Here is a 21,682-nt window from a genome sequence, read left to right as displayed (position 1 = left end):
AAATTGTATAAAGCTGATGCAGCTCTTAAACAGTACAGTTTCAGGTCTCATTTGTACTCCAAATTACTTCCAAATAATCAGTAGAAAGGAATGAGAATTTACCATACTCTATCCTCTAGACGTATTATATGTACCTTTGTTTGGGGGCAGTAAGATTTTATTAATTAATTTATTAAGAAAATCATTATTTTTTTCTAGCAAGGATGCATTAAATTGATTAAAACTATCTATCTATCTATCTATCTATCTATCTATCTATCTAATGTAGTAATACATATTTCACAAATGTAATTTATTTTTCACAATATTTATAAGACAGATCCAGCCGTTCCTCTATGTAATCGCCAGGTGTCGCTGTAGAGTCGATGTGCTAAATCACTGAAGCCGCTCCAGTGTAGATTTAGTTCAAATCTCAGAGAGGGAAACCGAAGCACCGAAACATTACGTGGTGAAGGACTCCGACATCAGATCATCTCCACCGCGTCTCTACAGATCGCCATCGGCGTCGAGGAATATCTCGCTATTGTTTTCTTCTAAAACATCTCTAGCGACCCACGCGTCCGTCTCGTCTGTTTTGTGATTGAGCGATATGGTGAGTCTGCTGTGACCTCAGAGTCCGTCTGTTCGCACTTGCTGCAGTGTCTCTATTTAGACCTCGACATATAGAATTAAGTCTGATCTGTCTATAAGCATAGCTTAACGGTGCGCATCACTGAACTTTAATTTATTTAACTTTATTTTCACTGCATGTGGTCTGAAACTGAGTTTACAGGTGTCTTTTCAGTTTGAGTAGGAACAAAAACATATATATAGAAAGAAAATGTTATATATGTGTGTGTGTGTGTGTGTGTGTGTGTGTGTGTGTGTGTGTGTGTGTGTGTGTGTGTTTTCCAGTTATTTTCTCTTTATATTCATGATAGTATGTTATCTTCTCAGTGAATTTGTGTGCATAAAGATCAGTGCGCTCTTGTTTGAAAAACAATTGCATTGCATTCCTGGCAGTTCAATTGCATTAAATTAAGGTCACTATGAAGTTTTCTCAGCACTTAATAGGTGGCAACAAACCATAAAAAAGCCATTTGCATAGTTGGAGTGCAGCCTGCCTGTTCCTGTCATCTGCCTTGGTGGTCACAGGGTGCTCGGACCCCCATCCCACTCACTCTGCACAGCGGGTACATGTATTTGCGGGAGACTGTTGTGAAGTGTTTGGATGGGAGTCCTTACTCTAGACTCCAGCCCTGCTCTGCTTTTGATGCCCTGATTTTAGGGACAAAGGGGAACAGAGTAGCGTTCTTCTCCACTAGGCAGTAACCTTGGAAACCAGGGGCCAAAACAGGACCCCTGACCTATGGAGTCACTGCCCATTGTGGGAGTGGCTCTCAAGTGGAGCTGGTCAGAGGGCATGAAGCTCCTCCATGGGTCTCACATCTCCTTTCAGTTGCACAGAATGCACAAATAGGGAAACAACATGAAACAACACTTGAGGTGGCTTTTAGACCAGGCAGTTGGATGGCTGACAAAGGATTGGTTCTTGTGCAATTCACTTAATGTTCTTAGTGCATGCAACCAAAGCAACAGATTGGCTTTATTTTTAGGGGTTTTAGGGTCAGATGATACTAGCAGTAGAAGAGACTTCCTTCAAAAACAAAACTTACCGAACCCATTTTTTATAACAGTAATGTAGAATGTATTAACTTGCAAAAGAGACACAAACCAACAGTGAGTAATGCTAATTTGGTGTAAGCATCAAGAGAGCAGGTGTGCAGCATCATTCAACCTTATCAGAAACTACAGCTGGTCCCTGCAGGGCTTTGGCTCAACAATTAAACCATGCCATAGCATGCAGTCACTTCACCTGTTATTGCTTCTATCCTGTATCCCTGTATTTTTGTACAGGCCACCTAATACCTGCTTTGAGTATCTAAAACCTGGAAACTTTTTCAAACTTTCGCTAAAGTCATTAGCAGTGTTGGGAAATAACTCCCGGTAATTAAAAGTAACAACAGATTTCAGCAGTGACAATAGTTATTAAAAAAAACTGTAGCTTATCCAGAATCAAGCTACCTTTAGCGATGTAGTGCAGTGTTTATTTCCATACATAAGGGTGTGTTCTAGTATTTGTTTCTGTTCAAGTTCATCTGTTCGAGTTGTCAGTCATTAAGTAAAATGCCAGCCTTGTTTTTGTGCCAGAAAACGTAGCTGGAATGTAGTTACATTTTTGCTAGTTGTCTGTAGTAAGTAAAGAAATAAATTAGTAAGGAATAATTTATTACGGGCCATTGATGTACCCACAGTGCAAATAGAGGCTGTTACACCTCAGGTGTGCATAATGTGTGCATAATTTTTTTATAATCCAATGGCCTGGAGTCAATTATTCCACTTATACTACGGTTACCACACCTCACAACATTGCTCAGATGTTGTATTTCAAGGCATTCATCATTATAACACCCTTGAGCATAGTATTACTTTCTTACACATCCCATCCCACACCTTTACACCTTTAGTAACAGAGGCTTGATAACAGCCGTTGATGGCAGACAAATACAGTTAATAATGCAGTTATGGAATAGAGAGAGAGAGAAGGGGGCATTTTTGTACCCAAAGGTGAATTAAACCTGACAAAATTTCCAAAAACCTCTCTTTGGAGATGTCCTCATTTGTAAAACTGGTGTGTGTGTGTGTGTGTGTGTGTGTGTGTGTGTGTGTGTGTGTGTGTGTGTGTGTGTGTGTGCGCGCGCGCGCGCGCGAGTGTGTGCATGTACTATGTGTGTGTATTTGTATGGGAGAGTGGGAGAAAGAGAGTATGTTCTTTCTGTTCATAAACAAATTTTGTGGCAAAACATGGAAATGATTTTTCTTTTTATTATATTGTTTACTATATTTATTTGATTCCTCGTTGTTTTGGTTCTTTTGCTGTTGTAGGCTGTAAGGACCTTTGAAATCATTAAAGTCATTTGGCAAATTGGTATGGACATGTAATGCGGTCAAGACCTGCCTTAAACAATGTAAGCCGTGCGTTTCCCTGAAAATAACAGCACACCTTAGAACGTTCATCAGCCAATCAGATTCAAGCATTCAACAGCCCCATAGTATAAATTAACAAATTATATCAAAATATTAAAATAAAAAACAAATAAATAATTACTTTAAATGACAAATAGCTAGTTTCTTAGTAGCTTCCCCAACAGGGTATTTCAGGTTGCTCATAACTACATGCCATAACTGTAGATACCCTAACCACAGGACCTTGGTGAACACAGTGGGCTTTTAACCTAGGGAAGCCAAGCTAATCACTATAATCATCCTGCTCCTCTTCTTCACCTCAGCTTGCTGGCTCTCTGTCCCATGAACCCCTTTCTGACACTGCATAGAATGACTCGTGTAGGATTAGGATTAGTCAGCTTTCTTTTTCAGGACAACATCACACACGCTCACACTCACCATCAGATTCTCCTTTTGCCTTCAGATCCTTTTATCCTTTGAGAGACACGTCTGTCATTGTAATTAAAGATTTGTGATGATGGAGAACAAATAGAAGCTCTGATCCTGCAACATAACTACAAAATAATCAGGACGTCATTTAAATTTCCGTAATGTAATCTGCTTGGCCAGAAGTCATTCTGTACTGTGTTTGCCTTCATGCCTACTGCTTAGAGAATCGGACTGTTTCTTACACTGAAGGACTGCTTTCTTTAACTTTGCTTTCTTAGAGGTTTTGTTAAAGGTTGATGGCAAAAAAGAACTGCGTAAAATAGTCTCGACCACCAATGTTTATATCAGGTTTCAGCTAGCAACATTTTTCATGTGAGTCTATTGTGCATTGAACAGAATGAAGAATGCAGTTTTTTTGTGGCTGGTGGATTGACATAATGAGGTAGGCAAGGCAACTAAAGCTCTTGCTAATAGAAAGGATCAGTTTCATTCCCAAGTAGAGGTGACTCAAGTTTTGTTATTGTTATTGGAAAGTTTAAGTTGAATTAATTGTTATACCTTAAACATTACTTACAAATACAACTAACAAGGCTGCCAATATTTTAAATCTACATGTGATTTTAAAAAAACTGGAATATGTTTTACAAGAAAATACAATTTCAGTTTTTCTACTTCAAAAAAATTGATTCAATGTGTTACTATACTTGCTTTGTAAATGTTTGAGAAATTTCTGAATGAAAATTGTTGCTACACCAGTTTTATTCAGAGTATTTTTTATGTATAAAAATGCAAATCATTTAACCCTAGGTTGTTCATGTAGGGGAACATTCCCTGCAAACATCCATTGTTTTGGATTAAATATCTACACCAATCAGGAAGTAATCATTTGTGTCACCCATAGCTGACATGGGTTCATTTCCTCCTCATCAAATTTCCAGCAAATCATAAGCAACAGAATGATATTAATAACAGCCCTTTGTTTCCCTCACTCACATGTTTCTCATAGCATTAAACAGGTTGTAATTCAAAACTACTTGGAAATCAGTTTGCTGTTTTTCTCTGAAGTTCTTTTGGTCTGCAGTATAGAAGAGGATCCAACTCTAAATCTTGTACTTATTGTTTCTTTTTATAGCTGGATAATGGCTGCTTTCCAGAAATGTACAGAGTTGTGTATTTTTTATTTTTCCTGAACATGCTGCTACTATAGAAAAAGTAGTGTTGCTTTGTGTAGAGTGTTTTTCACTCACAATGAAATATAAACACCTGGTTTGTTAGGTTAAGATTATATTTCTTCTAAGGAACACAATCATTTGCTTTCGTGATGGACAGAGGTTGGGGAAACAGGCCCGGCTTTGTTAGAAGTCAGATAACTGTGAGCAGGCTTCAAGGCGATGGTTGAACTTATGCAATCTTCTAGACTGACTTGCCTGAAGTGAAGAAAATATGCAACACTGTATGTAGAAACATGACTGGGGCACTCATTATAAAGTCTGCTTCGTCCTTCAGTAGCTATTTATTTTTTCTGTTTGATCCCTCTGCCAGCCTGCAAGTGAAATAACCCATATGTAAATATGGCCTTTCCAGAAACCTCCCTCCCAGAAAGAATGTGTTTATCTGCTTGATCCCTGGCCAAATGTGACGTACTGTACTTTGGTTAAGGTGTATCATAAAAGTCAGCTGAGGCGTACCGGAGGTGAGACTGGCCCTTTCTGACACCTGGAACAAGATCCCTCACGATCATGTGAAGAGATCGACTGATAATGTATCGGCCGATACCAGAATCTTTTTTTTTTAAGTGTGATAACCAATATGGCAAAAATTATTGTATTGTTTCTCTAGTCACGTGGATACCACAAGAAACAGACTCGTTTGTTCTGTAAAATTCTCCTGTAGAACAAGCCCCTCATTTTTTCAAGTGTCTCCCACCAGCTTGATGTAATTTGATGCTCTGGAGAGCTTGCCAAGACTGCCTGATGTAGCCTGCAAGACTAAGCCTATTGTTTAGACACATTGCATGACAACACAACTTGTTTCCCACTGGAGACCAGGTTCTGCGATGAACTCCTCCATCACAACATTCTTTGGCCTAAAGCAAACCAAACGATTTTCTCTTATACTGGATTCTAGCAGTTAGTTGGTTACACATTAGCAGCATTCAATATCACTGCCTGTGGCACAAGTAGTGTCCTTCACATTTGTCACAGAACAAGCAGAACAGGTTCTTCCACACCATAGAAAGACACGCTTTTTATACAAAAGGGAGAGAGGGGTGATCAGTGAACCTGTGGCAGGAGAGAGTAACCAGAGACATTCCAAGGGGTTTTCCTGGCCGTAGTCTGGCAGCAGGACCGTAGGAGTGAAGGAAGAGATGTTTAACTGCTCATGGGGAATTTGGATCTGTCCTCAGCAGCATTAGGAGGAAATCAAACATATGTGCATTGACTGGAAGACAACAGAGCAGCAGCACGTTTTTCTCAGGTCAGCATCTTGTTTTTAATTTTCTTTTATGTAGCTGCATTTCATTGTGTGCCTCTCTCTAGTGTTTGTAGCATCATTAAATAAGAACTGGACAGGACGTTTGTCTCCAAATACTGCCTCACTGTGATATTCAACTCTCTCTGCCTCACAGAAGGCTCTCTGCATTATAAAAGATCCTCACAGCATACAAACCTATTATGGTTCAGGCTGATTAACTTCTATTCTATTTACTGTCAAGAAAGTTGGGAAGTGAGACTCTTTTTAGCCTTTGGGAAGCTTATTTGCAATTGAAATACACTGCACCATTATCTTTAATACGGATGTCAAATGAAAACACAGCATGTTTTTTTTGTTTTGTTTTTTGTCAGTACAAATACATCCTCATTCCCTGAAGGGACAACATTGTAATTCAAAAAACAAAACAAAACAAAAATCTATTGCGCAAGGGAGGCATTGTTCAGATCCATGCTTTGTGTTCAGAGACCACAGGGTTTAAGTCTTCCAATCATGGTGTGACAGATGTGTAATGTCATAATTAAAGGAAAGCTCTGGGCTAAATACAAGCTCTTGGACATGTTATGACAAAACAAAAAATTATTCTGACTCACACTTCAGTGTGTAAAAACAAACAACGATCATGTTTACAATAATAATACAATAATGCACTTTTAATGACAGTCTATGAGGCAAGGTATCAATTTGGAATAAATGGTCAAAATTTCCACTGTTTGCAAAACATCATACATGTCATTATCAATTATTGGACACCATGACTGGAATATATGTATGAAAAATAGTAATAATTGTTATGCTATTTTTTGTAACATATCTAAGTTTGGGAGCGTTATGATTTTTAAAAATGTTTTTAATAAAGTCTCTTACAGTGAAAATAGTAATACTGCAAAATGTTATATCAATGTGAAGCTTAACTTGCAGTTAACCCAGAACATTCCTTTAATAAGAACCCAAGATGATGTCATGACCTTGTAAGCAAAACTGATTGTACTGTACAGTGAAACTCTGACGTAAAAAAAAATAAAATAAAGAAAACTACTTCAAATGCTTTTTTCTAAGAAATCCAATGCAGTTTCTCTAAATCAGACTGTTTCAGATTGTATTTCTCACATCATATGTTTTATAAAGCTTTACTATTTCTGCACTACTGCCCAGCTCCATGTCTGATCATTTATTCACTGATGTTTATTTCTAAAACAGCAGATGCCATTTCCCATAACTTGTGTAAATTTGGGTTGGTCTTTCTCTGCACTTTCTCTTTCTTTAGGTCTTATATCAGCACCCCAGTGTAGACAGACATAAATCTCATATTAATTATTACCTCCACAGAAATGTTTACCCTCTAATCCAACTTATTTTCCTTAAAGAATGTGCCATTCGGCTCAGTTCACAGGCATCACACTGAAAAGGGTCAGATAAAGAGAAGGACTGGCTCATATTAGCTCAATGAGAAAAGTACACAGAAAAAGAGCTGTTTAAACAAAGGAACCTGATGCCCTTCCTCACCACTGACCTTTTACGACATTACACCAGGACTGTGCAACTAGTTGTTCATTTTGAAATGTCAGTTAAAAATGCAGGCTGCTTTTAGAAGCCTGATTTGAATTCCATACCATGTTATTTTGCCTAAAAATTTGAGAAGAAAATGATTTAGTCTAGGCCTGCTTAAAATGTATAACACGTTGGCTGGTTTCAGACAACAATACAGGGTTCCTATGGTCAGGGAAAACTGGAAAATAATAGAGAATTTAGGGAATCCAGGTCTAAAAAAAAGCACTCCGCTATAAAATATTTCCTTTTTGAAATAATTCATAAATTGTTCTTTGTTTACGATCTCTATTCTCATTTAGTAATCACAATCTGGAAAAGTAATGGAAGCTCATTGGTGTGGCAAGCCTGATCTACATTTGGTTCATTTTAATGTGACTGTAAACAGGGGCATATATTTTTAGTGCAATTAATTACATAAGCCAGATTAATGGAATATATTTGTAGATACTTCTTTTCCACAGCCCTCTGAATGCTAATCAACCCTGCTGCATAATTTAAAAGCAATGTATCGTGCATAAAAGGCTTTGTTGGTGTTAACAAGCAAAGCACATCCTGCTATATTTACTGAAAGTTTCTAAAGGTAGGTGTGAAGGTTCCATTCAGTTGCCATAGAGACTGTTTAAAATGCATCCATAAAACACAGAGAAGTTCCCTTTAAGTTGACGTTGCAGTTATGGAGTAATGGAACATCTGAATCTCTCGTTGCACTAATTTCTCAAAAAGTGCTTTAGGTCAGTATTGACAGCACTCAGCAGGAGGGGGACAAGGATTTGCTCTGTTAAAACAAACGGCTCTATGCTGGGCACTTCACAGCATTAGAGCTAATACGATATAACACTCCCAGAGTGACCTCCACAAACCCTCCTCGTAAACTAATCTTCACTATATTAACACACATGCAGGATTTGACACTTGGTTCTGCTTCAGACCACATTTCCTAATTTTCTTGCATACATGAGCATACAATACATTTGTTTTTTAAAAGTTAATTAAATGCATCCTTGCTGATTTATTTTTTTATTTTTTATTTAAAAAAAAATTTAAAACATCTTTATTTAGAAACTGATATAAGTAGCAGTGGTCATCGGGAATTGTTCATAATCGTAAAAATCATTCTGATTGACATATTCAGCTCTTCAGCTCATTAATTCTAAATATTAGCACTATTGTTAGCTGATGCTTTTATCCAAAGCGACTTACAATTGCTATATATGTCAGAGGTTGCTCACCTCTGGAGCAACTTGGGGTTAAGTGTCTTGCTCAGGGATACATTGGTGTCTCACAGTGGATTCGAACCTGGGTCTCTCACACCAAAGGCATGTGACTTATCCACTGCACCAACACCACCCACTCTCTGTTAGCATCAGAGAGAGAACCTCTGTGGGGCCCTCAAGCCATTATTTTGTGACATTTCCTTTCCTCTATGCCCTCTCTGTCTGACCCCCAGCCTCTAACCCTGAAGGGGCAAGTTTATGGCACTTTCCCAATGGCCTGACTGAATGGCCCTTTACTCACTAAAGATAATGTCTCTAGTGTGCGTGCCTGTGAAAAATGAATGGTATTTCTATGGCAAAATATGACCTCTAAACAAACGTGATGCAATCCCTATAAAAAGAGCCAGTGTTAAATTAGGGCCTTTTCAATGAATGCAGTCGCCACCATTTGACTTATCATATATCACAAAGACTCATATTCAGCCAAATGACGCTAAATTTGTGAGTAATGACAGGGAACATTTTGGCACAATTGACTCTTTACCGGGAGTTTGACTGACAGGCGATCTGACCAATCATAATGCCGAATCTGCCATTTTGTCAAACAAACAAAAAAGACAGAAAAGTACATTTATGTTGTGCATGAACTTGAAAAATTGTGTGTACTGATGTCTTTCTGCATTTGAAATAAGATATCTTCTGATGTTCATTCATATTTATTTTGTGCTCTAACTATTAAAGAGGAAGCGATTATAGGTTCAAATGCCACTTGAACTGAGGAGCTACAGCGATCTGTCATTGTTTGAATTTCCTAAAAATGACAAAATTTGAAAGCTGAGACTTTGTTTCATACCAAACGTAACCTGCTCTGTTTTTTTGTGCAGCAACAGTAGCAACAGTAACTAAGGGATAAGAGTCATTGCGAAGGGTCGGTTATAAGGTATTACGATATGTATCCTTTGCAGAAAAAAAAAAAAAAGAAAGATGGCAGACTATGGACCCTGATATTAAAATTCTGGCTAATACAGAAAATATAATTATTTTTATGTTTTGTTGGATGGAAAACCAATAAATGGTTTATGTTAAGTGAGATAAACACTAAAATTTCAAATCAATCATTTTAAATGATACAAGTGGATTTAGACAACAACATTGTACAGTATATAAAAAATCATATTCACTTTGAGATTGGCTAATAATTACATATATAGACATGGTAACATTTATATAGCATTGTTAGTGTTCTAAAAAGTGAACATTAGATGACAAAAAGTTATATATAAATTTACATTTTAAAATTAACTGTATCCATTTTTTTCCTATGAGTTGCTGTCTATGAAGCACTTTCCGGTTGGGAGGGTAGTTAGTAGGCATTGAGGCAGCTTGCTAGGCTTTGGAAAAGAGTCTGTGTAATGTTTGTGCCCTCAGGGCAAATTATTCATGTTCATTAATGCAATGATATGCAGAAGGATTTGTCTAGGTTTGTCTATGGCCTCTGGCTAAATGATAGTAATCATGACATGGCGCCTATGATGTAACAGAAATCATTGACCAGAAAACTATGAGTGAATAAATAGCCCTGTGTGTTGTTTTTTGACTGACGATACATGAAGGAAAGCTGACTGGTAATGTCTGTGGAATGAAATGTGTAATTTCCTGTGACAGTGCCAGCAGATCAGTCCTTAAATTCAATAATTAATGGGACACCAAATAAATTTTTGTGTGTAAACTCATTGTCCAGAATTAGTATACTACTTACTGCATAGTATACACTATATTTGTTTCTTAAAATATTTATATTGATGTTAAAAATAACATTAGGCTAATGTTAGGATTATAATCAATATATCACTTTTTTATATATATACTCTGTACAGCAGTGTTCTGGCAAATGTAGTCACCCAGGAAAATCCATGCTGCATATGGCAGAAATAGTAAGTATGCTAGTATGCTTTTCCAAACATCACCTGCTTGTCTGTACTGGAACAAGGATGTGCTGGTCTGTGCACAAAAATGTGTAACAAAGCAAGAATGAAGAAGGCAGTATTAATGTTAAGAGCCAAAGAAGGAAGTAAACTTCTGATATTTTTAGAGATACATCAAGTTAGACAGGGAACTGTCTTGATGAGAGAGACTGCAGGTCTTAACTTGGTTTTTAGAAGTATGTTTGGAATTTGAAGGATCTCTGAGACCTGCTTTAGCTTTTTATGCCTTACTTGTGCACTTTTTTTTATAAAAGCTCTTCAGCCAATGTATATGTTTTTTAGGGCCAAGACATTATACTCTATTGTAAATATCTGGGTCAAATAATAGAAGAAAGTATATTGGTTCAAAAGTGGTTACATTAGTGACCACAAGGTCACTAGAAAAAGCATTTACTTTATCATTATTACGGCTGACCTCATATAAAGATTTTTCTAGTCAAATAGTTGTCGTTTATTTTTAGTATTTAGTTGACAAATCGCACGTTTATATGAATAAACCATAATGTGTCAGGGAAAAAACAGCAAGAGGACTGCCTTAACGGAACTTAAAGGAACTTTGTTGCCGTACCAGGGGTGCAGCAGGTGCAGTGATATTACGCAGCGTCTGAAAATAGTCCCAGCTAGGTAACTTCCAATAAGCCTATTTTCAGGTGCTGCGTAATATCACTGCACCTGCTGCCAAGGTATGGCAGCAAAGTTCCTTGATTTTGCCAGAATGACTAGCCATATCGGCCTAGAAAATATCAACTTTTCAATTTCCGTCGGGCTTAGTATGAGATGTAACTACAGATGAATCAAGTTTTAAATAGGAAAAATCTAGAAACTCTTCGGTTATTTTTAAGTGAGATGCTAACGGTCGAATCAGATTCAATGATCTATGCTAAGCTAAGCTAAAAGTGCAGCCGCCATATCCAGAGATCGGCTGAATGAATTCGAAAACGGTAAAACTCAACTGTTTAACTCTAGGGGAGTTGGATTTTTATATTTAAAAACCACTCCATACAATAACTCATTTTTCTAGGTTAACGTTAAAGTAAGCGGTCATGTAATGTTGCTACTACTTACATGCCACATTTGATGTCGATGAACGAAACGAACGTTTGGTTGTCCGATGTACTGTAATTACCTCATAGACCAGCTGTTAATAATCTGTCCTTCACAATCTACGTGACTTTGCCACTTCCTCTGGAATTCATTTTTTTCTGCAACTGAGGGACTAATCAAATTTTGATTGACTAAACCTCTTCTTGTCGACTATTAGGGGCACCCCTTATGATTACTAATATTACATTGAGAAGCTCTGACTTCTTCTCGTTGGGAAATGTTTTTTACTTTTATCCAAACTCCCAGGTAAATTTGACTCCTCACAAAAAACACCAAATTTCGACTCATGGATGTCCTTTTTTAAATTTACAGTCATTAAATAATGCAAATAAAGACATTTAAAAACATTTCAGGTGCTCTTCAAACTCCCACTGTGAGGTAGACAGACGTCTAATTAAAGCTTTTCCGTGGGGGGAATATAAATGAGAATGTGTGTAAGGGCCACTGGGTCTGAAGGGCCCAACTAGGCAGTAAATCAAGCCTGGTCTCTCAATTCACTACGGGCCGTTCATTGTCTGAAGCAATTAAGTAAAAAGACTGGATGCAACATTTTTCCTGTCCTTCAGGGTTTGTGGCCACTTTTAAAAAGGTTTTAACCCTTTGCTTACCCTTCCCCCAATTCCTCAGCTCACTTCATAAAAATTCTACCTTTTTGTAGCAGACCACAGACATTACGCACACAATTTCTAAGGCTGTCAACGGATTAAAAAATGGTATTTAATTAATTACATTATACATATATAGATTGACTAGCCACATTTTTTAAATAAAAAAATCGCAAATAGTCACATGTATAATAGCTAAGAGAACATGACTGTAAGCACTTTAATATTCTGTCTAATCAAGCTAGACATCAGTTTCCTGGTTTTTCTGTGTCAACATCACTTCATTTGACTTTTAAGAGGAAGTATCTGAACATAATTGTGGCAGCCACAGAATCCTATACACTTATAAGCATAACAGTCAGTGTTGACTCTTGTTGCATTAGAATACTTACTTTACTATCCATCCTGGCAATCATAATGGCACTTGGCACTACAAGTCATGGCATATTTAGAATTAAGGCTTGAGCAGATGCAGGTCTTGTGCAGTAAGTGTTGTAGTTAGCTGAGTGCTGTGATGGCAGAAAACTGAGGAGATATCAACCACATCTCATGCATAAAATCATGAGGTGCCGTTTTGATCTTTCTGTGGGTAAAAGCCTGAACTTAAGTGCCACACTTTTTTGCCTCTTCTCTAACTATTTACATAATCACTCCAGTAGCGAAAGGCTGAATTTGGTTAATGATCATTTTGTTGATATAAGGAAGAGCCTGGTGGGGATGCTGTGCTTAACGGCACATTTGTAATATGTGCTGACATCTGGTGAAGCTGTTAATACATTGCAAAAATAAAAATAAAAAACTGAATTATTTTTCCAAGAATTTTATAAGGAAAAACAAGACCATTTGTTTTCAGAGAATTTATCTTGAAATACATTATCCTACATCTATCTTATTTTTCTTTCTCCATTTGCAAATAGTGTTTTTCTTGTTTTGAGCATAAATATTAAGTATAAACAAAATTTAGTTATAATAAAATTAGTTGAGGTTTTAACAAGTCTTAACAATTAGCCCAAGGATAAAGATGATGAAAATAAAATTAGGTTTATTAAATAAATCCATAGACTGACAAATTGCAAGACAGCTGTGTATTACACAGACAATACCAGACAAACGAAAGATCACACAGCAGCAACTTTAATACAAGACAAATAAGGGCCATAATGATGAACACGTGGGCAGAAAAAAAAGGATTTTGTTTTCAAGATGTTTAGATATATTTAATGGAAAACAAGACAAAATTATTGATTTAGAAAATTATTTGACAGTATATGTTAATACTGGAATTTCAGTGCAATAAATTAGTTCTATGAATTTTAATTACCAGGACTTTAATCGTGCTTCAGCATTCATTGAAAATGAAAGCCCAAGAGATGCTGCGAGCTTCAAAAAATGATTTCACTGGCAACACTAATTTGTATCTGTCCAGAAATTTTTTTCTTACATGTAAATAAGACAGAGGGTATATATATTTGGATGTGCTTGTAGATCAGTGTATATACATTTGTCTTTATGGGTGTTTGAGGCCAGTAGCCTACATTTATAGCAATCAGAGAGAAGGTCGTGGAGATGAAATCAATATAGGATCTTAATGAGGTGCTCTGGAAAGAGAAAATTGATTGAGAGAAAGTTAAAGAGAAACAAAGAAAATGAAAGAGGCACATCTAAACAGAGATACTGATAATATACCAGACCCATTTAGAAGCAGGGCTGCACTGAGTGTATAAGTAGTTCAACTTCACTTTGAAGGAGAGGAAATGTTCTTAAAGATTAGTGATTACCAGAGGACATTTATTAATGCAGCAGTGTAAATTAAAGGGGGGGGGGGGGTGTTGCATTCCAAAGGCATCTGCCCTGCTTGCATCTGCTTTTATCATCTCAGTTATATAAGAGACAGTACAGTAGTTCTTATTTCTAAAAGGAAAGCAGAAGCTTTTGACCTTTTATCATGCCGTAGTCTTACTTGAAATGTTTTTTATTAGACTACATATATGAACATGTGCTTATAAGTAGCTGACATTTCAAGCAGGTACAGCAGTGTCCAGCAGTATGACATCATCAAATTAATAAATGATGTAATTAGTGTTTCATTTTAAAATTTCTTATTTCTTGATGGGAAACGCAAAGATGTATGCAACCAGAACTTCTTGAAATGTCAGAATATTCTGCAGATTCAAGGATTCAGGTGTCTTATTTGATCTTCTGAAGGGGTTTTCATAGTTTTTCATTTCTCTTCTTTCAATTTAGAGATCCCAGTGGAGCCATTTGATCCTGTAACTAATGGCAACAGTCCAGGCCCTCTCCTTGAACCAGGACCCCAGCAAAAGCATCTGTGCCGGTTATCCAGCGTCCACTGTGGCATCAGGCCGCTGCGTCATGGGAAGTGTAGGCAGCCTAATCGAGAAACCAGACGTGTCACCAACCAAGAGCAACAGAGCAGTTCCACAAGTGCCAGGACGGGCGAACCACGGCCTGCTCAAGAAGGGTTTCAACCAGAGGGAGCTGCTTAACTATCTGAACATAACCAAGAAGGAAGCAAAGGGCATCAAAAATATCATCTCTGGGACATTCTCTATCAAGAGAGAGGAGGACGACGTCTACACTAAGGTCTGCCACAGGGACGGAAAAGAGGTTGATTTGGGAAAGAACTCACTTCCTATAGGTGGCAAGTTTGACAAGGTACACAACTGTCATAGAGTTATGCTTCAGCCATGCCATGTCAGTTACAGTGATTGTGATTTTCCATGTTTGTCAAGCTCAAAATTACTGGTTTGAACCTCTGGCCAATGGCAGACGCAGGGAGTGTTTGGAAAACCTGGCTTAAAATAGTTATTAGTTTTGCTACTGTGTTTAAAGTTTAAAGTGGTGCAGAAATGACATATTTCAGCTTTATAAGTTTTATAGGAGCAGATTGAAGTGAACTGACATGTACATATTTAAAGTTGAAGACCACTACCAAAATAGTATTGATATTTTATTTTATTGTCTATCTTAGTCTCTTTTTTATATATCACAGAATATCTATAAACGTAAATCAACATCAATTTCATTGCATTTTATGTAAACCCAATAAGATACATTGTTAATTTTTTACAAATTGTATTTAGTAGAAGCATTTTCTTTCCTTCTTTCTTTATTTTTTATTATTTTTTATTTTTATATACAAATAAATAAACTGCTTCAATGTGACAACAGGTGTCATTTAAAAAAAAATAATAATAATAATAACAGTAATATGGTAATTCGGACATGACCTGGAAGCAGCATTTTATTAATATAAAAATGTATATCATTTCATTAAGAAATGTAAGAAAAATAAATACTGTTCAGTAGTTGTTTACCACTTTGTAGGAAAGTAAGGATGAATTTATTATAGTTACTGGCTTTTTTGCCCATCAGCACTTACTTTCACTAAGTATTCAACAAATCTTAGAAGGAGCAGGTGTTAAAAACACACTTTACAACGTCTGTATTAAAACATGATAAATAGGTTCCTCGTTGTGGTAGACAAAGCCTGTCAATGAAATGCAGAAATCATGACAATGTTTCCAATCCGACTCCTTAAAAGTAATATTTCTTCTTGAGGCACGTGTAATTTATTGATAGGTGGGCTCCCCACAGTCTCAAATGGAAATAAATCATATGAACTGTTCAGGCCAGCAGCATGTAGATGACTGACTGGCCTCTGCTGGCTAAATTTATCTCTGTAATCAAATATGGTCCCCCCTCAGGTGATGTTATTGTGCAGGAAATTCAGCGAGACCCAATAAATATGGAAGTAAATGTGGTCTACATTAAATTACTTTGTTGTTTAGCATGGCTCCAGTATTTAAGTGTATATCTAGTCTCCTGATGCACATGCTGCAGTTGACTTATCCTTTTCACTTCACAGCCACGTTTCAGGCCTTCAATGCAGAACCTCTACCCCTCCAAGTCAGAGGAATCGGAGAGCGGCTTAACCAATGGCATGAATCTGTCCTACGCCAAAGCAGCGCCCAAATCACTGTCCACCTCTTCCTCGTCCTCCTCCCCTTCACGGCCAGGCACGAGTGTCAGCAAAGGCGTGCTAGCAGCAGCCCGGGGCCTCAGCCAGGAAGAGGAGAACATGTCTGACTCAGGGCACAATTCCATGAACAGCCTACCGCCTTATCGGCCGCCTTTCCGTCCTCACTTGGGACAAATCAGTGCCTCTATGGGTCACATCAACCACATCGGCTCACTTGATCGCACCTCACTAGGCTCCAAGGGAGTCGCTTCCACAGTCACAGACATGTCCTGTCAGAGTATGGCTACGCTGAACCGCTTGCAGTGCTATGGAAGCGAGGCCCCGCCACCCTACGAACTGTTGCACTCGATGGAGGACGTGGTGAGGGACCTGGAGGACTGTCTGCAGGAAAAAGAGCACGAGCTGCTTCAGATGAGGAGGAACCTGGATGAGAGCGAAGATGCTATTGCACAGGTCAGCATCTATAAGAAAATATATTTTTTATGTTTTTAACGTCTCTTATGTTCGCCAGTGCTAGATATTTTTGAAAATCAATTTACTGTAATATTGTGAAAAATATGTTTTCTATTTCAATACATTTTAAAATGTAGTTTATTCTGTGATGGCAAAGCTGACTTTTCAGCATCATTACTTCAATCTTTAGTGTCACATAATTCTTTAAAAATATGGTGATTAGATGCTCAAAAAACACTTATTATTATTATTATTATGAATGTAGAGAAGAGTTATGCAGCTTATTATTTTCTTGGATAACAATACATTTTTCAAAGTTAAAAAGAATAGCATGTTTTTTAATTAAAAATATTTAGTACCATTATTTGTGTCTTTACTGACACTTTTGGTCAATTTAATGCTTACTTGGTGACTTAAAGTAATATATATATATATATATATATAATTATGTTTAATATAGTTTTTTAAGAGATTATGCTTTGTTTTTGCTTTGTTTTTTTTTTCAAAAAAGTGCAATACCTTATAATAATTATAATCATTTTACACATTCACCATGAACAAATAGCACAACTAAAAAAGAAAAAGAAAATACACACACAAAAAAAGATGAACTGAAAATATAACACTACATTACCATTCTTACAAAACAAAAACTACATTAAAATTCAATACTCCTCTTTCCGTGCTGTAGGTTTTTGAAGAGAAGCAGCGGCTCTGGGAGAAGGAAGTGACAGAACTGAAACACCTGTACAATGCCAAACTGCGCCAGGTATCCCAGCAGTCCCAGCGTTCACAACGAACCCTGCAGCTGCAGCTCTATAAGGCACAACAGGAACGTAACCGGCTGAAGGAGGAGCTGGATTCTGTCAGGCTGGAGTGCCAGACCCTGAGAAGTCAAAGCCCAGCAACACAGAGACAAAACATTAATCCCCAGCTGGAAGAGACCCAATGGGAGGTATGCATTAAGTCAGAGCTATCTATCCAGAGCACCAGGGATTTCAGAAAAGTTTGGAAGAGATAAAAGAAAGAAATAGATTTTAGTTGCACGAAAAGCATACCATGTATACTTGGTTCTTTATTCACACTGAAAATAAATCTAAATGAGATGTTTAAGTCTGACTGTCCACACTGTCATTTTGCATGTAATCAAATTACTTTTCGGACTACAAACAACTAAATGGATTTAAATCAGAAATGTATTAAAAAATATATACATATTTAGTTGCTTTTCTGAGCAAAGCGCTGTGTGCCTTAAACAAAGGATAGCAACCATCCTTGAAAGCCTTGTTATGAACAGTCTTTTCAAATCATATCTTGTCTTTGTGTATTGTATAATCTGTAATAAATAACTAAACTGTACTTGCTTTGATAGGTCTGCCAAAAGACTGGAGAAATCTCTTTACTGAAGCAACAGTTTCGGAACTCTCAGGCAGAGGTCACACAGAAGCTGAGTGAAATCTTCCTCTTAAAGACTCAGCTGCATGAGGCACGCAATCAGATCCGGGGCAAGGATGGTCAGATCGACGTGCTGCAGATGGCCCTACAGAGAGCCCGACAGAAATGCCCCTTGCCTGCTTTCGAGGAGCGTCGAGCTGATACGGGTGAGAATGATGGGGCCAGTTCTACGGAGGAGCGTCTCAGAGCTGAACTGCTGCTGGAAAGGCGACAGAATGAGGCGCAAGCTTCAGCTTTTGAAATGGAGAGGAGGACCTGGCAGAATGAGAAAGAGAAGGTGATATGCTACCAGAAGGAGCTGCAGGCCAGCTACCTGGTGCTGTACCACAAGAATGAGGCCTTAGAGAGAGAACTGGCAGTGCTGAATGTGGGCAGCGCAAGAATTGAAGAGGTGGGATCAGGGGGCGGAGATGAGGGCGGGGCTTTACAAGAAGTGAAGCCGCCCACTGGTCTGCCCTGGATAGAGAGGATTGAGTCCTCTGAAATTTGACTTTGCAAATGTTCTTTGGCATCAGAAATTAGATTGATGCCAATAGCTCTGGCTCCTCAACCCTCTTTTCTATTCTGAGACAATGTTTTAAACTTAATAAATAAACTATACTATATAAATTTGACCAAAAACAGAGGAGCGAGCTGATTATGGGTTTTGCTTTGATAAATGTGGATCATCAAAACATCGACTCATCCCAAATTTTGTCTGGGATGATAAATGATATTTGTTTTTAGATTCTAAAACAGTCACAATGAGTGTTCTAGTACTATATTTTATTTTCATTGATTCAGTGGTATATTCATGCTTTAGGTACTTAAACGTTCCAGAGGACGTTAAATCACAAATCCAAACATCTTATTTTTTTATGCTGCCATTCTTTAAAGTCTGAAATGAGAAGTGTGCATTCCCTAAAATGCATGTTGCACTTTAAAAGCACACAACTTATAAGTTTAGAAAAAAATATATAGGTGTTATATATATATATATATATATATATGTAAACAGCAGATCCATATAGAAGCATTTCTGCTACTATGTGTATTGATGTGCTCTGGTGGGCTTTTCTGTTCTTTTGTCCCAAGATGTTTATAACTGCATGAATGTGAAATCAAAATTTGAAATCAAAAAGTTGAATGCCAATGTGTGCATAGAACTGTTGAAAAGTCATTGATCGAAAGGGTAACATTAGATTCCACGTTATTATATCTTCATATAGCAAACTATACTGTGACTTGTTAAAACTACTGAATTTCATATTCCATTTCATGTATTACTTGTATAGATTTGTACTATACTGGTATGGTGTTCTTTACCTCAAAGTCGCTTAAACTTGCCATTTTCCCTTACGTTTACTGAAGACTTTCCCTTATTCTGTAAAAACAGCTCTATCCACCTTATTTTTCAATGCTTAAGAAGTTTTCTGTGAATGTGTGAGACTTCCAGTTCATTGGCCGCTGTAGGGAAATAACGAGAAGAATAACAATGTACAGTAAATAGCAAACCAGTGTTTTCATAATTAAGATAATATATTCACATAATATGGTAAGACACACCAGTTTGCAATATCAACCAGCAATACGAGCCGTACAGCTAAAAATCGCTAGCGAATGCAAATGACACTGGAAGCCAGACACATAAAACTGACAAATGGTCGCGCCTGATTTTACGGGAAAAATAAGGTGTTATCCAGTGTCTTCCAGTTAGTGCAAAATAAAAGTTTAAAATGTGTCTTCCAATTAGTGTTTTCTTTCACATGCACTGTTTTATGTTAATAAAAATCGTACCTTATCTAACTTTATTTATAACCTTAATTAGTGTATTTACAGCCCATCTCTTGTATAGATTAATTAATCTATTATATAGATCAGTAATCCAGCTTCATAAAATGTTTACTTTTATGATCTGATTTGGCTGAGAATCTGTAAAATTATACGCACTGCATTTAAATTTAAAGGGACTTTGATTATCTGTAAACATCTGTAAACTACGCCGTTTTAGAACTTCTGCTGAATTAGACACACCCCTTTCTACAAACACTGGTATTTTAACCTGACATTAAAGCTTCGCAAGCGATTTAAGCTTTTGAAGTTCCCTCCAGCAATGAAAATTTTTACCGATGTTTACTCTCATGTTGCGTCTTTGTTTGTTCATTTTGTTTGTTTTCCTAACCCCTTTAGGACAACTGACTTTTGCAAACTCACGAAAACTACGCCAAGATCATCTATCATCTAATCAGCCCACTAAGAACGTAGAAAATTATTGACATTTGGCTAAAAAATATTTGATATTTTTTCATGGAGTTGGATAATTTCATGCATACCATTTTATTAAAAATATCTAGTCCTTTAAAACAACACTAACATAAGAGCGGTTCAGTTCCCTTTCGAGAGTACTCTCGTACTGCGTAAGCTAGCTTACGCTATGGGAAAAGGTCCCCTTTTCTCGAGAATATGAAGCCAAAAATTATCCTTAATTTTTAAATAATGTAAAACGCAGTGCTGCAGCACAGCAGACCCAAGCGAAGCGGCTCGCGCGCTTATTGGCTGTGCTGCGGCAACTGCAGCAACCTATGGTGAGGCGGTGGAGAGGAACGAACCAATGGGGGCGCTTCGCGCCCATTGGACGTCAGAGCGCGCCAAAATAGGCGTGGCTGGAACTATATAAGCCACCGCTTCACCATAGGGATCAGATTTCATCTCCTTCAGCGATCTCACCTGCACTTCGCTGTCTTCTCCGGAGAAGCCTCTGCACGCCGTCGAAAAGCCTCTCAGCGGGATAGCACTGCAACGCAGATCTGAGGACGCCGGCTCGTGCTTCATCTCGACACCGCCTTCAGCACTCGCTTCCTGCTGCGCCATCCGGCGTGACTATATCCTTTACAAAGCTAGTGTGTTTGCCGCTGCATCACACTTTTTTCCTCCAGAATACGAGGCGTTGTTTCAAATGCCTCGGGCCTGTGCTTCATGCCGAGGCCCTCTGCCCAGCGAGGACCGCCACATCATCTGTGTGTCCTGCCTGGGCCGCGAGCATGCTGAGAGCGCACTCTCCAAGGGCGGCTGCCCTGAGTGCGACGACATGGCTATATCGACCCTGCGGGCTCGATTAGCTCAAACCAGCCACGATGCTCCACCCGCTCCGCCTCTTCTCTCTCAAGTGCCGCGTAAGAAACGCCGCGATCAGAGAATGCCTGAGCACACTGCTACACGGGAGCTCACGCCGGAACACTCCCCGCGTGCCTCGCCCGCTCTCTCTCCTTCGCCTGTCCTCTTCGTGGACGAGCAGCGCCAGTCCCTGCTCACCAGCGCCCCCTTCTCCTTCGGAGCGCCTGAGGCGGAAGAGGACAGACACGACAGCCTTTCTCTCGCCGCGTCCAGTAGTGAGGAATGGTCGGG

General features: G+C 38.2%; 1 protein-coding gene across 1 annotated transcript; it reads left to right on the top strand.

Annotated features, from left to right (window-relative positions):
- Positions 1-393: 393 nt before the first annotated feature.
- LOC132113816 (NEDD4-binding protein 3-A-like) lies at positions 394-19,102 on the top strand. Its single transcript, XM_059521835.1, has 5 exons — positions 394-592; positions 14,632-15,102; positions 16,277-16,843; positions 17,535-17,798; positions 18,216-19,102. The coding sequence occupies exons 2-5, from the start codon at positions 14,665-14,667 to the stop codon at positions 18,786-18,788; spliced, it is 1,842 nt and encodes a 613-aa protein (XP_059377818.1). The 5' UTR covers positions 394-592; positions 14,632-14,664; the 3' UTR covers positions 18,789-19,102.
- Positions 19,103-21,682: the final 2,580 nt, after the last annotated feature.

The sequence above is a fragment of the Carassius carassius genome, chromosome 33 (genome assembly GCF_963082965.1).
Source record: "Carassius carassius chromosome 33, fCarCar2.1, whole genome shotgun sequence".
NCBI lineage: Eukaryota > Metazoa > Chordata > Actinopteri > Cypriniformes > Cyprinidae > Carassius > Carassius carassius.
This window is presented reverse-complemented; position numbering and strand designations above follow the sequence as displayed.